General features: G+C 39.9%; 1 protein-coding gene across 1 annotated transcript; it reads right to left on the bottom strand.

The window, feature by feature from the left end:
- Positions 1-2,958: 2,958 nt before the first annotated feature.
- robl (roadblock) lies at positions 2,959-17,626 on the bottom strand. The gene is made up of 4 exons (XM_067126431.1): positions 17,487-17,626; positions 10,816-10,894; positions 7,183-7,350; positions 2,959-3,152 (listed from the first exon to the last, which is right to left on the bottom strand). The coding sequence occupies exons 1-4, from the start codon at positions 17,487-17,489 to the stop codon at positions 3,109-3,111; spliced, it is 294 nt and encodes a 97-aa protein (XP_066982532.1). The 5' UTR covers positions 17,490-17,626; the 3' UTR covers positions 2,959-3,108.
- Positions 17,627-19,259: the final 1,633 nt, after the last annotated feature.

The following is a 19,259-nucleotide window of genomic DNA, read 5'->3' as shown; positions in this document are numbered from 1 at the left end:
CTCGGTGTGCTTGGTCTGAAGCGTCTCGTAGCAGGTTACTCACAGCAGTAAAGAACTTAGGTTCTGTGTGGTTCGTCATTTTGATGGAAGAAGGGCATTAGACTTAACGTTAGCAATGTGTAAAGAGGAGAGTGTGACTACTTTAATCTGTATAATAAACTAGAAATGTGTATGTGGCAATAAAACTGTTTTCAAACAAAACAAAACGACGGACCAAGACTAGAAATTCGGCTTTTTACTCTACTGTTGGGCGGGCTTGTTCATTAAGCACGTGTTTCGCGAAGCGATTGGCAAGCGCACTTCTTACACTGTTGATATTAATTTTATATTCATATCACCTATGCAAAACAACAAAGGTTTGTATTTGTGTAGGAACAACTTTAAATTGCATCTTGTTCTAGTTTCAGTTATAACATTCTTCTTTTTATTCATATCACCCACAACAATTTTCATACCTCTTTCTGGTATTTCAGTTATAACATTCTTCTTTTATGTCTAAAATTCGTCTTTTATTTCTTCAGATTCCACACGATAATACTTACTGCCCATTTTCATTTAAATCTTGTCAGCAATAACCCGCCGCTTACTGCTCTCCAGTTAATCAGTACTGTTTTGGCATTTGATTGTAGGATCATACTTACTCCATCATTACCAATTTCATTTGCTCATCCTGAGTAAATACAGAAATTAAGCCCTCCTTTGCATCTTGATGTACAAACAGCTATCATGTCCAGTCCATACCTTTTGGTTAATACTCTATTTAATTTTTTCAATTTGATTCAGGGTTTTTATGTTCCAGTTTCACCTTTCCAAATTCACCCTTAACATTTATATGCCTGGGACGGGGCTATTTTTAATCTGTGAATATCCATTCACATCTCAGAATCCAAGGAGGATTCATGGGCTATGATACTAAAGGATATCCAGTTCCCTGTAGTTACAGTTCTTACCTGGATACGGCCTGTGACCCCTGCCACCGGCCGCTGGTTTGAACTACGGTCATCCATCAGGAGCCCAGAGTTTAACAAAGGAAACAGAACTCAAGACCTTAATCTCATCTATCAGCCCTGTGTCAAGGATTTCTGGTGGCCCTTCCTGAACAAAATCTCAATTTTTTATTGTGAATCTAGCCTTTACCTGAAAAGGTGTAAACCTACAAGGCAGTAAGTTTTCCTTCAGTTTGGAGGAGGGGAAACATTACTGCACTTACCTAAGGGACTAAGTCTGTCCGCATACCCCTCAGAATGTAGGCTGATTTCATGTAGCCATGTTTTATCAAAAGGTTTTTGAGAAACTGCTCCCAAGTGTCTTTGTATGTTTGTGAGGATAATAACCTGCAATCAGCATTACAGTTTGGGTCTTAAAAAGTCTTGGTGTCTGTGAAGTACTGTTAAACGACATACTCTTTGTTAATGTCTACCATCTTGCAGAGTGCTCTTGATGACAGTGAAGAGGCACACATGGTCAGTTTATTGTCTGGTATAGCCTTTGACCATGTGAATCATAAAGCACCTGTCCACAAGCTAAGATTAATGGGAATTGATGGATCTTTTACTCAAGAGAAACTTTGCAGTTGTTCCCCAACGTAGTGTTCCTGGACCTTTGCTATCATATCTATAATAATGACATGTGGCAGGGTTTATAGAACAAATTAGCTGCACACGACAAACTACCTTAGGTTTGCTGTTGCAGAATCTTTGAGTAGAGCTCTGGCACATATTCATGAACGAGGTAGGCTTTGGGGCGTGAAGCTTAACCCTTATTAAACTCAAACTATAATAGTGAGTCAATACAGAACACTTTTGCAGCTTGATTTACATAGATATGTCTGTGACTCTTTCAAGATTTTAGGTGTAACTTTTGATAAGAAACTGACTTTGAGAAGCATGTACGCAATACTACTTCCTCTGTTTCTCAAAAAGTTGGTATCTTGCAGAAATGTTTTTGGCTGCTTTGTGATGAAATTATTATATCCGAGTGTTTCAACTCTTCTTCCTTGTTTGGAGTGGTTTGTGTGCTTACTCTCATCTCAAGCTCTTTGATAAAATTGTCATTAGTCAAATTTATTTTGCCAACTCTTAACGCCGACTTGTGGCACTGATGTGAAGTGAGTTCATAAAACATACTACAGTGATAAACACCTCCCACACTCTTCTTTTTCTGACCCTAACTGACTTTGCTGGCAACACTGCAAAGGCTGCTTCTGGAAACAGTCTATCATTTTCTAATATCAGGTTTAATGCCATTCAGTTTCCTAGGAGTTTTATTTTGGCTACAACTAAAATATGGATTAGTTTGCCTGGTGCAGATGGAAGTGCTCTGATCTCCTGCCTAAGTCTCCTGAATTCAGGTGAATCAATATTATTTCCTATTCCCTCACATTTAATTATTTATCTTTTCCTTTAATTTATCTGTCTCTGCAGGTTGATTTCCATTTAGAGCCCTCTTGGGTTTATGGTCTGTCGACTCTATCCATTGCGGTTTTCAGCTGAAGATGCAATGCACGACAAGAAAGCAGGTATTCTTACCCGAGCTCAGGATCCTAATCCAATTACTGCCAGCTCAGCCAGCTATTGGAACACTACGGGGAAGGAATTTAATTCCCTAATGGAACACACACACAGCATTTTCAATTTAGAGGGGCCTACCATGTAATTTTCATGTCAAAATAGTACAGTGAAAAAAATATCTTGAACCGTGACTTGACTCAGGGGTGAGCTATGAAGAACAGGAAAAGATTTTATCCTGTATTTTTAATTATTCCAAAATGCTCTTTGCAAACTGTAAATTCTGCATGCCTTTGCATCATATTCATTACTCTGCCAAAACTGTTACCCTATAACAGGTACCATCTCTTTTGGAATAAAACTATTCCAGAACTACTACTGTGCAAATTAACGGTATCACTCATGCCAACTTTTTAGCATTTGTGCTACTGGGGCAAATCAAAGAAGCAAATGAAAGACGGAGGTGTTATATTTGGTATTGAAATAAAATTCAAATCAATAAAACTTTTATGTGAAACATAAGTAACATTAGTCAATGATTATTGGAAATGAGTCTACACGAAATCATTTTCGTGTAAACCAGTTACAACAAGCACCTTTCTTACTCACTGGTGTTCTGGACTACTATAAGCATATACTCTTTATCTGTGGAGTAAAAAGAATAAAACGGCAGTATTAATATTCTGCATATCTGTCTTAATTAAACGTTTTCTCAGAAGTTATTTTTAAACAAATTAACAAAATTAGTGCACTATATATCATTCATCTGTAGTATATGAACTGTTGTCCAAGAAATAATGATCAATTATAACTCCCACTGAGTTTACGTTATTCTTGAGGTATAGTCAACTAAATATTAAATGATATTTGTAACCTAATACTTCTGAATTTAAAACATGTCAAGGTATCTATACATACAAACACACATAGATATAGACATATATATATATATATATATATATATATATATATATATATATATATATATATATATATATATATATATATATATATATATATATATATATATATATATATATATATATATGTGTGTGTGTGTGTGTGTGTGTGTGTGTGGGCAGACTTGAAATATGTGTGGGGAAGCAGAGGCACTGGTGGGAAGAACCAGCGGATACGGAGTGTTGAGAGGAGAAAAGGGGTGGTGGGAATGGGGAGGTGCAAGAATCAAAAGAAAATCAAAAGCATTTACGGACTGGAAAGTAAGGCACGCACAGGGTGCAGAGGAACGGTACAGAGAAGAGGAAAGAGATGCGAGAAGGAGGGTAGGTATGGCTATCGGAAGGGCGGCAGAGCAGTTGAACGAAAGACTGGGAACGAGAGAAGGAGAAAAGGATATCTATAAGATTTCAAACTTGAGGAAGAGACAGAGACAGGATTTGGGTACATTGGGTGTCATCAAGGATAGAGGTGGAAATATATTGTATAGGGATGAAGACATTAAGAGGAGATGGAGAGAGTATTTTGAACAACTTTTCAATACTGAAAATGAGACAGAGGAGATGGGGGAAGCACAGAGGGTGGAGGGACCAGTGATGGAGATACAGGATAGAGAAGTGAAGAAGAGAGCATTAAGTGAAATGAAGAATGGTAAAGCACCAGGTCCATCAGAGTTCCAAACTGAAATGATCAAATTACTAGGTACAGTAGGAGAGAAATGGATGCTGGATTTATTAAGAGCTATATGGGAAGAGGAAGAAATGTCAAGGAACTGGGAGGAGAGTCTAATGGTATATACACCAAATGAACTACAGTAAACCCCCCGTATTCGGGTTCTCATGATTCGCGGACTCACGCATTCTCTGTAGAACATATCTAGCCATTATTCTCAGAAAATTCGCCCGTTCGCGGTATTTTTCACTGAGAAATATTCACTAATTACTGTATTTTTATATAATTTTCATGAATAAATGCACTTTTTGTGATAAAACTATTAAAGTACTCAGGTATATGCATTTTTACAGGGTTTTTCTGTGTTTAAACTGTCAAAATGGGCAGTTCTAAGTGTTTTTAGAGGGGTTTTAAGTATTCGCGGATTTTAGCTATTTGCGGGGGGGGACGCATCCCCCGCGAAAACGGGGGGTTCACTGTATATACAAGCAGAAGGGAGATGTTATGGATCGTGGTAGCTACAGAGGAATTAAACTTGCAGAGAATGGATTGAAAGTTTTGGAGAGGATACTGGATGAGAGATTGAGAGAAATTGTAAAGATCGGGAAACAGCAGTATGGATTCATGAGAGGAAGAGGGACGGTGGATGCCACCTTCATAATAAGACAGCTACAAGAAAAAGAGGCTAGAGAGAAACCAGGAGCTTTATTGTGCATTTATAGACCTGGAGAAAGCATACGATAGAATCTCAAGAGAAGTGATGTTTTGGTGTCTGAGGAAGAGGAAAGCCCCAGAAAAGTTGGTTAGGCTGGTCGAGATGATATATCAGAGAATGAACACAAAACAGAAAACTTTGAAGTTAGTGTTGGGTTACACCAGGGGTCAGCATTACACCCATTTTTGTTTGTGCTGGTCATGAATGTGTTGAGTGAAGAGATCAGGAATGAAGTGCTGTGGGAGTTGTTGTATGACGATGATCTGGTGATTACTGCTGAAGATGAGGAGGACCTAGAGAAGGGTTGGAGAGTGGCAGGAGTCTTTAGAGAGGGGTGGCTTAAGGGCGGATGTGAATAAAACAGAGGTTTTAGTGAGCAGTAAGGAAGATAGAGGCTCGATTACAAAACAGGTGGAAAAGTTTAAATACTCAGTATCTACATTAAGCCAAGAGGGAGGATGTGAGGCTGAAGTGGACACTAGGATAAAAGCGGTGTAGGGGAAGTGGAGAGATGTCGCTGAATTTGTATGTGATAAGAAAATGCAAATCAAGCTAAAAGTCAAGATCTATAGCACAGTGATAAGATGGGTGTTAATGTATGGATTAGAAACATGGGCTCTCAGAAGAAAAGAGGAAGTAAAGCTTGAGGGAACAGAGATGAGAATGCTGACTTGGATTACAGGAATATTGCTGCTTGAGAGATTGGAAAATGACGAAGTAAGAAGAAGAGCAGGCTTAGTAAAGATAACAAAGGTGATAAGAGAGTCACGAATGAGACGGTATGGGCATGTGTTAAGGATGGATGACGAGGAAGGAGTGAAGAGGGCTTGGGAAGAACCTGTTAGAGGAAGAAGATCGAGAGGGAGACAGAGAATTAGATGGCGAGATAAAGTGAAGGAAGATATGGGGAGACGAGGTTTGGTGGAGGATGATGCCTTTGATAGAAAGCAGAGAAGGTGCATCAGGCAACCGACGCCTTAACGTAGGGATAACGGTGGGAAGTCTTTTCACCCCCAGGGGATGTAAATAAAACTTGCAGCATTTAAAGGAATCCTCCATATCAGTCACGGAAAATTTCCTGAGACAAAAAATGACTAATTGGCACGTTTCGTTGTTTCCACTGCGTCCCTGACTGAGGAAATAAATTCAAATAATAATGGATTAGCACCTCATTAGCTGTGGTATCTTGCTGTTTGTGCTCCTGTCAGGACCTTTTTTTTTTTCGGTGTTGCCATTCCCTGTGCCTTTATGCACAATGGTGGGTAGTTATACTTCTAGGGATGATCGTGAAAGGATCATTCAGTGGTTTGAATTTACACTTCCAGAACATAGTCGCAAGGTACAAGGCATCAAGAGGGAAAGAGGTACCCCTCCCTGCCAAGAAGTCTGGGAGACCCCCATTGTTATCTGAATGATCTATCTCGCTTCTGAAAAGAGAAGCAGAGCTTCATCCCACACACAGCGCTCGTCAGTTCAGGGAAGAAAATCATGAAATTTTAGGAAAGCATAAAGTATGTACTTTACAGACGTACTTGTCGGACAAGTTGGGATTCAAGCGTGTTGTGGCTCCTAAGAAGAGCAAGCTAACTGAAGCCCATATTAAGAAACGAAAGTTGTTTTTTAAAAAGGTCGGTAAATGGGACGTAAATGACTGGAAACGAGTGCTGTTCACTGATGAATCCACATTTCATTGTTCGGGAAGCATCTCGACGAAAGTTTGGCGGTGTCCCCGCCTCAACAAATACAGTGACAAACTTATTCGTCCTTGCGAAAAGTTCAATAAAAGTTTGATAATGGAGAGGTAAAGTTCATTGCAAAATTCATATTTTCACAAGATGCTATGGTTCATGCAATATGCTTTGCCATGCTGTCTACCATTTCAGTGACTCTTCTGCCAACAAAAGTTAAAACTAAAGCCTATTCACTGGGACTACCCTTCGTAAATCTCTTATGTCCAGAAGTGACCAAAGGGATCAGATAGGGAGAAAAAGATGGAAAGCAACGTAGGTGGACGTGGCAGAAAAAAGAACAAATTGCTGGACAAGTGAAAAACATACGATCATGAAGCCAGTAATTACAGACCAAATACTGCCAATGAATAAGGGTGGTTAGAAAATAGGGGTACAACTCTGCTATGAAAAATCCTTCACCCTGGAAATCCTCATAAATCCTAAGCCAACCAACCCTTCATACTGAAATCCTAAGCTCTTGCGAAGCCATGTATTTTACTTGGTGCAATTCTCTTACATTGCTACTTCATTCTGTTCGCTTGGGAACATATATAAAACCACAGAAAAAAGGAATTATGGTAATACTTAGAAAAGAACTTACCTGGGGCAATCATAATTTCGTGCTTCTTTGATCGAACTCTTAGAAACGTAAGGTCATTTGTTGGATCCAGATCACGAACAACGCTTCGAGCCTTATCCGTAAGCCCACTAATCAATCCAGTGTACTGGATAGTTGTTGGATTATCTAAAGTGCTTTTGATTGGGATTCCTGCAATACAATAAAAATTGACTAAAATAAATAACAGCACAGCAGCACAATCATCACCTGATAAAGCAACACTGTGTAACTTCCATAATGCCTAGAGTCTAAAAAATGTTAAAAATGTTTCATGAACTTACAGCATGCAGGTTAATTTTACAAACACTAAGCTCCTGACAGTAGATAAAAATGCCAGCATAAATTACAAAGAGCTCATTTAGCACTGTACCCATCATGAAATCATATACCAATGTTTTTATACCAGTCACAGAATAAATAGTATATACTTTCTGCTTCAGGTGATGCCTAATCTACTAGGTTGGAATATAGGTCACTCTAAAACACAAAGTGAAGGTATACTTTATAAGTACAATTGTCCTAATAACTTCTGGGGATTAAAGGAGCTGGTTGGTACCACCTAGCCACAAAAATTGAACATCTGTGAACAACTCTTGACCCCCTAACCCTAACCTTGAGCATTTTTAGGTCATAAAATTTAGATATTTAATATAAACAACTCTTGACCCCCTAACCCTAACCTTGAGCATTTTTAGGTCATAAAATTTACAGATATTTAACATAAACAGTATATTATTTACCAAATGATATATAATACATTAGAGTACAACACACCCACTTTAGTGTACAGTACTGTACAGCATTAACACTGTAGGGTGAGAAAGAAAGAGAGTAGTTTATTTTGTGTACTGTACGTTTCATTGAATTAAGAAACAATACCAACTGAAAAAGATTCTTAAAAGTACCACTCACTTTATGCATATTCCAGGATATGCAACATTTATCCACTTCCGTTTTCGTCTTTCACAAAACGACTTGGTAATACCAAATGATGGGAATGATGATGCAACACACAAACACGCTGATGCAACTCTTGCAATAAAAATATGACGCACATGAAAACAACACACATGCAATAGCTAAATGTCCATTAATTGTACACCATTATTGCCCTTCATCCCATAAGCGAATGTGGATCATCATAAGTTTCCAATTCTGCCGAACCTTTGTTCAGATTATTTAATCTTCTTCCAACTGAATATTTTTGCTTTATTAATATGTAAGGGGAGGCGTAATTAACCCATCACTAGTACTACCACAACAATAATTCATAGGAATTTTGCATTTGTTAGGATCAGTTAAAGAAACGGGTACATTATTATTATTATTATTAAAGTAGTTTAACCAAGCTCTGGAACCGAATACTGTAGTTCATTTGGTGTGATGACGAATGAGTGAAAATTAAAATAAAAACTGCACAAAGGTATACGCTTCCACATTGGAACACCTGTATACAATAAGTACATCTACTCACATATCCAAACATACATAAAAAAATAAAATCGCAGTAAGTAATATTTTAAAATTTTGCTTTTAAAATTCATTAAATGACCTAAGGATTTTTGTATTTTCATCATTTATTTATATTTATATTTTATCAACTAAATTACATCTCTTCATGGAAATCAAAATTGGAGTGACTGAAAGTGCAGAAGATTCTGACAAAATTTCCTTTTATTGATTTATATCTCCAAAAGTTGACGGTTGCTGCTGGTCATATTTTGGATACACAACACGTCTGATCGTTATTATTACCTTGCACTCTGAGCACTTGGGAGCTGGGCTACATGGGCTGCTCATTAAGTGCCAATATGTCGGACGAGTATGGCCTATTTGGAGACGTGCCAGAATTACTTCATGTTTCTCTCTCTAATATGATGAACTCCATTTTCCAACACTCGATTTTACATTTCAATTTATTATTTTCAGGTTCTGCATTCCATAAATTTTGCCATTTATTTACAATGATTGTTTTTACATATCTAATACAGTCACTACCAGGGATGTTTACATTTGCTCTTGCCATGTGGACTGCTTCTTTAGCTGCTTTATCAGCCTCTTCATTTCCTTTAATCCCTACATGGGCAGGGATCCAACATAATTCAACATTTTTTCCCTTATTACACAACTTACGGAGTGAAAACTTAATTTGTTGTTCAATGGAAAGAGAAACCCACAAGATTCTTGTGTATAACTTGTTTACTGGTAAATATTTACATATTACTTTGATCTCGAGCACTTTCAGGTCCTAACTGTGACCCTTTTTCAAGAGATGAGGTAGTCAGGCAGGTTCAAGGCCCAGCAATCTTCCAGAAGATTGCTGGGCCTTGAAAAGATTGCTGGGCCTTGAACCAGCCTGACTACCTCATCTCTTGAAAAAGGGTCACAGTTAGGACCTGAAAGTGCTCGAGATCAAAGTAATATGTAAATATTTACCAGCAAACAAGTTATACACAAGAATCTTGTGGGTTTCTCTTTCCATCTTCAGAAGAAAACTGAAAGAAGTTTTTGTTTGGTTTGTTGTACAATATTATTTTTGGATTGTAACTTTGAATCTTTCCATCTTCAGAAGAAAACTGAAAGAAGTTTTTGTTTGGTTTGTTGGTCTTGGGATACTGCCGCATATCCCACTCCATATTGTGACTTAGATCCGCTGGTGTATATTGCGCAATGTGCACCTTTTCCACTGTACTACTACTTAGATCTGTCCAGTCACTACTATCCAGTACAACGTGACATCTAGCTAACTGTTCTAAAATCCCCCTACTAACTATCGGACTACTTTCTCCAAATCTCTGAATGTTTACCAAACATTCAGTGGGAGTGCCCGAGGAAGAAAATGGGGAAAGTTTCAGTGTCACTTGAGTGGGGACACCATTGGGACCTCTCTTTTCTTCTTTGTGGTGAACACCTCGCTCACTATTTAGACAGCCATTTATGGCACTCCATTTCTAACAAGGAAAGGAACCTATTACTGGACCTGTCCTTCTCTGGACAGCGCCTAAACACCTGAGGTTTCCTTGGGGGAGAGGTGGAACGCTAATTAGATTGATGGGTTCGGCCCATTTTATCAACTACAACAAACCACACAAACAAAAATTCAAGCAATATGAAGACAGGGGAAAATACTCAACAAGAATTTTATTTGGTAAAGAAATGGCAAAGGTCAGGACAGAGTCTCAGATAGATGTCTGCTCACGACGGTGGCTGGAAGAGAAGTGGATTGGAGACAAACAGGTGGGTGGAACTTCCCCTACCTGTTTTGATATTGAACTACCTTTTAAATGGCCATTCTGGCTCGCATTCCCAAGCTAAATCCCATGTAAAGTACTTCAGGTTTGTGTTTGTGTAGGAACAGTTATAAGTACAAACTAACCCCATCTGTCAGGAATGAGACCTGGTGAACAATGAATCACCTTCCCTTCATTGGTAATGACATGTGTCCATGCTAAAAATGAGTCCATACATAAGGATTGACTCTACCAGAACTCCAACGAATCTACCATTAAGGATATGGGTTTACTTAAATCTAAGCAATTCAAAGCGCCAAGAAATTATTATGAAAAAACATCTACTGATGACAACAAACAAAGTTATTTATATAAATATACCTACCTTCAGCATTCACAACAATAACTCCAACAACACCCTTATGAGACTGGATTCTCTTCAATGTTTCTTCAACTTCAGCAGACTGCAAGAACAATATAGAGGTATATGTTAAGAAATGCCATATGATTTACTGACAATCTGGAGGTATAACAAGAAGCTATATATATATATGCAACATAAATGAATAAATTAGTAATAGAAAATTAAGACAAGTGGTAAAATGTTTTCATCATAAAATTTAGTTTCATATATAGTTACCAAGTAATTACATAGCTATAATTTCAACTCGCGTGGCAGCTTAAATTTTAAAAATTGCGGTAGCGATTCTATTGTTTTTGTATAGGTGACTTTAAAAAGAAACGCAGCTGAAGAGCTCAATTCATATGTGCCCTATTGTGCTCCGATTCTGGGAGAAACTTAATTTTATCATGAAAATAACATTTTCACATAAGGAACTTCCCAAGTAATTACATAGCTGAATCCCACATTGACAGGAGGTGGGAGACATGGGATATATTCTACTCCAAAACATTCAGTAACGGTAAGGAATTTAAAATAGAAAAGTTGCTAGCACTGACACAATACTTGTTGTTTCCTTACCTGGTAAGAGAGTTACTGCAGGTAGATACTGCCTCTGGTTGGTGTTCATCTTAGCCTGTAGTGGCATGGCAGTATAGCTGTGAAGCACCTCTACTTTAGGTGAGAGCTTTGCAGGAAAGGACATGTCCTATGGCTAGCAAAGCATCATTAAGTGCCCTTGCCCTGGGCATAGTACCACAATAAAAACAACCATACTGCTGTCACCTACGCTGAAATAAAAAACCACTACCCATCCACGAAAAACTGGTGCAAACTCCAGGTACCCCCAGGATCCCTCAAGACTTGACACCCTATATCAAGGCAAAGAGATAGAGGACAGAAGTTCTTCCTATGCTTCATCCGCCAATACCATGCCAGCCACTGACAGCGGGCCCAAGGTACTGCAGTTCTCGAACACTGTTTCTACTGCACGTAAATAATGTGTTGCGAAAATCGATTTACGCCTCCAAGAAGTGGACTGTAAAATGGAAGAGATAGACAAATTACGTCTAAAAGCTAACACGGCAGCGACTGCTCTGATCTCGTGAGCTTTCACCTTAACAGGCGGCAAGAGGTCCCATCCAATTCACGAATGTGCCTCGGTTAGGTCCCTTAGAAAGAACGACACTGCGTTCTCAGAAAGGGGTCGAGAAGAATTCTTCACAGAGCACCAGAATTGCTAAAAGGTCCTCTGGTTTTCTCGGTCATGTCCAAGTAATATCTTGAGCCTCTCACAGGGCAAACAGCTCTTTCCTCATCTTCTGGGCCAAGGATCTCCATAAAATTCTTTATGGTAAAAGAATGGGGCCAGGACTTGCAGGGTACCTCAATCTTGGCCAGAAAACAGAGTAAAGGAACAGACTACTTCTCCTTGCGAGAATCCAATTCTTTTATCGATAGCCTGCAGTTCACTGACCCTCTTGGCAGTTGCCAAAGCAACAAGGAAGAGGGTCTTTCTAGTTAGATCCCTGAATGATATGGAATGAAGGGGGTTCGAAATGGGAACCAGATAGCCACTTCAGGACTACGTTGAGATTTCAGTGACCAAATCCATCTTCCTCTGCTTGGACATGTTGAAAGATTTGATAAGGTCACTAAGATCCTGGTTTGGCGACAGATCCAAACCCGTGTCTCAAAACAGAACCCAGTATGGCTTTGTAACCTCTAATGGTAAAGGAAGACAGACCTCTAGAGGATCTCAAATAAAGCAGAAAGTCCGCAGTCTGAGTCACAGAGGTCTGAGAAGACGAGATGTTTTGGCTTCTACACCAGCTGCTGAAGACTTGGCTTGGGAGACATTGCAAGAAGAATGACATCTACATCTTGCAATACCCTCTGCAGCTGGTCTTGAAAAGCCTTTTGCTCTGGTGAGTTTCCTGACAGTCTGAAGCCTGTCGGATAGTCCTTGATGAAATCTTCTGAAATGAGGCTATGTGACAAGACTTGGTCTTCGTGGAGGTAGCCTTGGGAAGCCTACTAGCAACCTGAGGTGGTCTGGGAACCACTCCTTCAGAGGCCAAAATGGAGCTACTAAAACCATTGACAGATTGTGATGGATTAGAAATTTGTTTACAAGACCATGCTGAATGGAGGGAATGCATATAAGTCCAAGTTTGACCAATTCTGGAGCATGGCATCTGTTGCCCATGCCAGACGGTCTGGGACTGGAGAACTGAACAGCGAAAGGCGATGATTACTTGATGTTGCGAACAGTTTTAGGGTCACTTTTCCCTAAAGCTTCCACAGGTCGGTGCATACCAGTGGATCAAGAGTCCATTCTGTGGGAAGGACCCGTTTGCAACAGCTCAGTTCGTCCGCTAGCATGTTCAACTTGCCTAGTATGAACCAAGTGATGATCTTAGTCCGATTCTGCTCTGCCCATAGGAGAAGGTCCCTTGGTGCCTCACAGAGGAAGAAGTGAGTCCTCTACAATTGGTACAAATAGTGGGGGAATCGTAGAGGCTTTAGTAAGTCTCGTCTTGCAGCCTTCGCTGCAATACCAAATACTAGATGAACTAGTGTCCGACATAATCAGTGAAAACAATGGTTCAAAAAACCTAAAATAGCAAGACCTAGCTCAAAGGCTACCAAAGGTAAGAATACTTCACCAATCTTGGAGGAAATATCACCAGCAAGCGATAAGAAGTCAAAATACGCCGCTTCATACCACCGACGTTCAGCCGTAAGCTGGCAGAAACGAATTGAGCTCTTCAGCTGCGTTGTTCCTCTTGTTCCCCAAAAGTGGGTGGGGGCTAGTCACCTCCATGAAAACAATAAAAGTGCTACTGCGATGTTTAAAATTTAAGCTGCCGTGCAAGTTGAAACTATAGCCATATAATTACTTGGTAAGTTACTTGAATGAAAATGAGATTTTGACATAAAACTTTGAACCAATGTCAGTGTTTTACAACTTGACTAACTCATACAAATATGCTTTGCCTACTCATGTCATTGAAATATTCACTCAAAACTGATGCATACTAGTGCTATGATACCAGCTGTAATTAAGTGACAGTGAGTTAACTCTTACAAGGTGGTAAAAACCAATGTCTTACTGATTCCTCGACTAATTTCCATCAGTGGTGCCAAAACATCGGGTTTAAAAGTGGGTCTTTATGTGAAATATACCAGATTTTATAAGCAACTGTATTTTTCCAGGTATACAAACCAGTCCCCTTTATACTGAAGGCCAGCAGTTTGTACTTTAGCATCAGGGACTATGTGGGAAGTCTGAGGCAGTATTGTGACGCATGTTTTTGTTTTATATAACTAAGAAAAGTATAAATATGACATTTTTATAATAAAAATGACGTTTTTATAAAATAAAGTTTTATATATACTTACCAAGTAATTACACAGCTATTGGTTCCCTAACCTACGGCAGCTTAGAAATTCAAAATTCGCGTGGTGGCGCTGTTATCGTTAGTGTGGGTGACAACGTTCCGCCACCATCCGGGACTCGAGGAAACAAACCAGCGGATAGCTCAATTCGTTTTATGCTCTTATGTTCATGCAAGGGGAGGAGGGCGGGCTCCGATCATGTAATTACTTGGTGAGTACATTTAAAACTTTATTTTATTATAAGGCTGAAAGCAACTTGGAATGTTTACATCTGGGCAGGCAGGACTCCCGCCTACTGGACGGTAGTTACTGCCTAACCACCTTGTTCAAGAGTTTTAATGGCCGTTTCTAGTTTCGCAGTAAGTAATTACCAATGTAAAGGATCAATGGTTTGTATACTGTATTGTGTAGGAGCAACTGTTGATAAGGAACCAAAATACTATAGAAAGAGTCAATTTCTAAGGTAATACCCGACGCAGAGTTGTACTGTAGTTCTACTGGTAAGGTTTGCTGAACATTTTGAAAATGACACCAGCTACAAGTAGGTAAGGTCCTGGTAACTTGGATTACGTTAACAGGTGGCAGGGTTCACGGGTGAGCAAAGCGTGTGGCTGAGTTAGGTTAGGTTAAAATACCATCCATTAACACTGGCCTATGTTTGGTTACAAAGGGGAGATCCAGGAGACAAAGCCCCCTGCCCGGTAGGGACACAGTTCCCCGGGTAGTATGCAGAGTAAGGAGACGGATATTCAGTGTTGCTTGGGAGGGTCCAGTCGCCCCGGCCAGGTCAGGGCAAGGCACCCTAAGTGAGGTTAGGAAGGTCAGGTCTGGTTAGGTCAGGACATGGTATTCTAAGAGGTTTGCATTTCTCGGTTCTGCGTCTTCCCCCACCCACAAACCCAACTTCCCAGTGCAGTCCCTCGGCCAAAATGAAGGTCAGAACCAAAGGAAAAATCAAAAGAGGGGAAAATCATATTTCCAACTCCGGAACGTCATCGGCCCAGGCCTAAGGCTACAGCCTTTGGCCTAGGCTACTAAGGTGACACCTTACCTGCCTCATTCGAATGAGTGAATGATTCAAAGTCAGGCTATCAGGCGCCGTGACTGCCTCATTTGAAAGAATGAATGATTTTAAGTCAGGCTATCAGGTGCCGTGACTGCCTAACTTGAAAGAATGAATGATTTTAAGTCAGGCTATCAGGTGCCGTGACTGCCTAACTTGAAAGAATGAATGATTTTAAGTCCAGCTATCAGGTGCCGTGACTGCCTAACTTGAAAGAAAATGAAGGTCAGGAGGTGCCGTGACTGCCTCCGAAGGAATGAATGATTTTAAGTCAGGCTAAAGTCAATGAATGATTTTAAGAGGCTAAAATCTGACTGCCTCATTTGAAAGGATGAATGATTTTAAGTCAGGCCATCAGTGACTACCTCATTCGAAGGAATGAATGATTTTAAGTCAGGCTATCAGTGACTACCTCATTCGAAGGAATGAATGATTTTAAGTCAGGCTATCAGGTGCCGTGACTGCCTCATTCGAAGGAATGGATGATTTTAAGTCAGGCTATCAGGCAGTCAATGAATGATTTTAAGTCAGGCTATCAGGCGTCGTGACTGCCTCATTCAAAAGAATGAATGATTTTAAGTCAGGCTATCAGGCAGTCAATGAATGATTTTAAGTCAGGCTATCAGGCGTCGTGACTGCCTCATTTGAAAGGATGAATGATTTTAAGTCAGGCCATCAGGCGTCGTGACTACCTCATTCGAAAGAATGAATGATTTTAAGTCAGGCTATCAGGCGCCGTGACTACCTCATTCGAAGGAATGAATGATTTTAAGTCAGGCTATCAGGTGCCGTGACTGCCTCATTTGAAGGAATGAATGATTTTAAGTCAGGCTATCAGGCGTCGCGACTGCCTCATTCGAAAGAATGATTTTAGGTCAGGCTATCGGGTGCCGTGACTGCCTCATTGGAAAGAATGAATGATTTTAAATCAGGCGTCGTGACTGCCTCATTCGAAGGAATGAATGATTTTAGGTCAGGCTATCGGGCGTCGTGACTGCCTCATTCGAAAGAATGAGAATCGGATGACTGCCCCATTCGAAAGAATGATTCAAAGTCAGGCTATCGAGTGCCTCATTCGAAAGAATGATTTTAAGTCAGGCTATCAGGCGTTGACTGCCTCATTCGAAAGAATGATTTTTAGGCTATCAGGCGTCGTGACTGCCTCATTCGAAAGAATGATTTTAAGTCAGGCTATCGGGCGTCGTGACTGCCTCATTCGAAAGAATGATTTTAAGTGGCTATGTCCGTGACTACCCCATTCGAAAGAATGATTTTAAGTCAGGCTAGACTGCCTCATTCGAAAGAATGATTTTAAGTCAGGCTATCGGGCGTCGTGACTGCCTCATTCGAAAGAATGATTTTAAGTCAGGCTATCGGGCGTCGTGACTGCCCCATTCGAAAGAATGATTTTAAGTCAGGCTATCGGGCGTCGTGACTGCCTCATTCGAAAGAATGATTTTAAGTCAGGCTATCGGGCGTCGTGACTGCCCCATTCGAAAGAATGATTTTAAGTCAGGCTATCGGGACTGTTCATTCGAAAGAATGATTCAAAGTCAGGCTATCGGGCGTCGCGACTGCCTCATTCGAAAGAATGATTTTAAGTCAGAATGACTGCCTCATTCGAAAGAATGATTCAAAGTCAGGCTATCGGGCGTCGCGACTGCCTCATTCGAAAGAATGATTTTAAGTCAGGCTATCGGGCGTCGTGACTGCCTCATTCGAAAGAATGATTCAAAGTCAGGCTATCGGGCGTCGCGACTGCCTCATTCGAAAGAATGATTTTAAGTCAGGCTATCGGGCGTCGTGACTGCCTCATTCGAAAGAATGATTCAAAGTCAGGCTATCGGGCGTCGTGACTGCCTCACTCTCGGCAAACCCCAATACGCTACACTCGGTACAGCAACAACCTCAAAGTTACAGTTTGTAAAATTCGATGTTTTAACTTCCCCCCAAAAAGGTTCTTGGATAAACGTAAGCTTGCACAATAATTATTATTATTAATATTAATAATAATAATAATCTGCGTCGAGGTCTGTGCTGTTGACTAAGCCAGAGGCTACTGAGCCCATTCAACTTCGATCCTTAGATTATAAACTGTATGAGTTTGTGTTACTGAGGTTTGCAAAAACATGTCAACAAATTAATCTACTGTATTATGTTGTGGAAAACAACAGTTTAACGACTACTGTACCATGTTGCGTTGTTTTCCCAATCGAAGGCGGTGTCTTCTTCTTAATGTTTACTAGAATGAGTCTGTCACTGACAGTCTCTGCATGTCTGTGTCTGTGAGCGTGACTTCATTCGGTTCATTTTGACACATAACATCGACCATTCTGTGACAAGCTTTACACGTTTTGATATGAAATTCATACATTCGAAATCCTCCAGACATAAAATACTTGAATAATTTTCAGTATTTGACAAAAGTTATGACAAAATGAAACTGTTCACTGGATTCGGACATTGGCTGAATCAGTCACAGGCCTGCATCTTCTTTGGTTTGTGTACTTTATTCTTAAACATTAAAAACATCAGAAGACATCGGTTAAAGCACATTCACTATAAAATGAGATACACTTTAATATAATTTATTTTAACTCTTAATTTTGCTTGTAAAATTAAACCAGTTTTCTCACACTTTACAGTTGCTATGGTAACCAATACGTTATCTCTCAAAACTGTCAAGTTAAACCAATTTTCTCTCATTTTACAGTTGCTGTGGTAATCAATACGTTATCTCCCAACACTGCCAAGTTGGTGTTACGATGAGAATATTAATGACGTTCATTCAAATATGACAATTTCAAGGTAATATCACAATTTTTTGTAAGTTTATTGTATTTTTCCTAACTATAGGCTACAGACCTGAGGTCCTTTACATCAGGAATTACTTCAGCGCAGCTGGAGACGGCCGTTTAACCTTCAAACAAGGTGGTTATTAGGCAGTTCACTACAGTCCGTTAACGGGTTGCCACCTCAAGCTCAGAAAACTACAGAACATAGTTGTGTAAGGAGGAAAAGTTATGGCGGGGGAGCGAGCCCTTTCAGCTGGGGCATTCTGAGGCTAGCCTATGTAAAGCTAACATGAGGGTAAGGAAGACATGTTTCATGTTTGATGAAGACTGGAAGATCACTTCTCAGGTTGTCAGTTATCAGTGTGACAAGCCTATAGAAATTCAAAACTAAATGACATGGTGTGACATAGACAGTGAAATTATATAATGTACATATGTATACCATCAAGTTTACTTTATTCCTTCAGAACTATACAAAATAAAATCCAGGATTTATTGCCACTGCTAAACTACAATAGCCACTGAAAAGTAACACCATACAAATTTTCAGTGAATCAGGGAAATAGACTGGATATTGGTCATTCCCAACGGGGGTCGAGTAAGAGAGCTGCTAGACAGACCTCTTGGTGCTCACTAGCTCATGAGTCATGTTATGCCGCGTACTTTACACTTACCGAAGACAACCATTGACAAAGGCATAATTTTGCAGTCTGGCAAGATTGACTGAAAAATATGCTCATGTAATTTTAAAATTAATGATGTTCAGACAGCCAAATACAGAACAAATGGCATTCTGTATTGGTTCAGTACAGAACGCAACATCTCACTCTCCAGTACAGAACGAATCTGTATTTTACAGAGCGGGTGGCAACCCCACTTTCGTCCCAGATGTCAGATTGAGGGGTGGCATAAAGTGGGCATAAAATGTAATGTAAAGGACCTTTTAAGAGGTGCTAAATAATGAGCAGGAGAAAAGTTACTGCTACTTTATTCAGGACGCAGGCCGTTTATATAGCGGCGGACTGACGTTACCCAGAGGAATACAATAGAATCTTAGTGACCTGAGGTCAATTACTCTCGACAATAATTGCAATGGATAAATACAAGTTGAGTTAAAAGAAAATGGACAGTGGCTGATCTAACAATATTCTAACACATGTGCAAAAGAG

Source organism: Macrobrachium rosenbergii, chromosome 24, assembly GCF_040412425.1.
Source record: "Macrobrachium rosenbergii isolate ZJJX-2024 chromosome 24, ASM4041242v1, whole genome shotgun sequence".
Lineage (NCBI taxonomy): Eukaryota > Metazoa > Arthropoda > Malacostraca > Decapoda > Palaemonidae > Macrobrachium > Macrobrachium rosenbergii.
This window is presented reverse-complemented; position numbering and strand designations above follow the sequence as displayed.

Coding starts and splice junctions, on each gene's coding strand:
- robl (XM_067126431.1), bottom strand. Junction 7,351..10,815: donor TATTGTTGTGAATGCTGAAG/GTAGGTATATTT, acceptor ATTGTATTGCAG/GAATCCCAATCAAAAGCACT. Junction 3,153..7,182: donor CGAAATTATGATTGCCCCAG/GTAAGTTCTTTT, acceptor TTTACTCCACAG/ATAAAGAGTATATGCTTATA.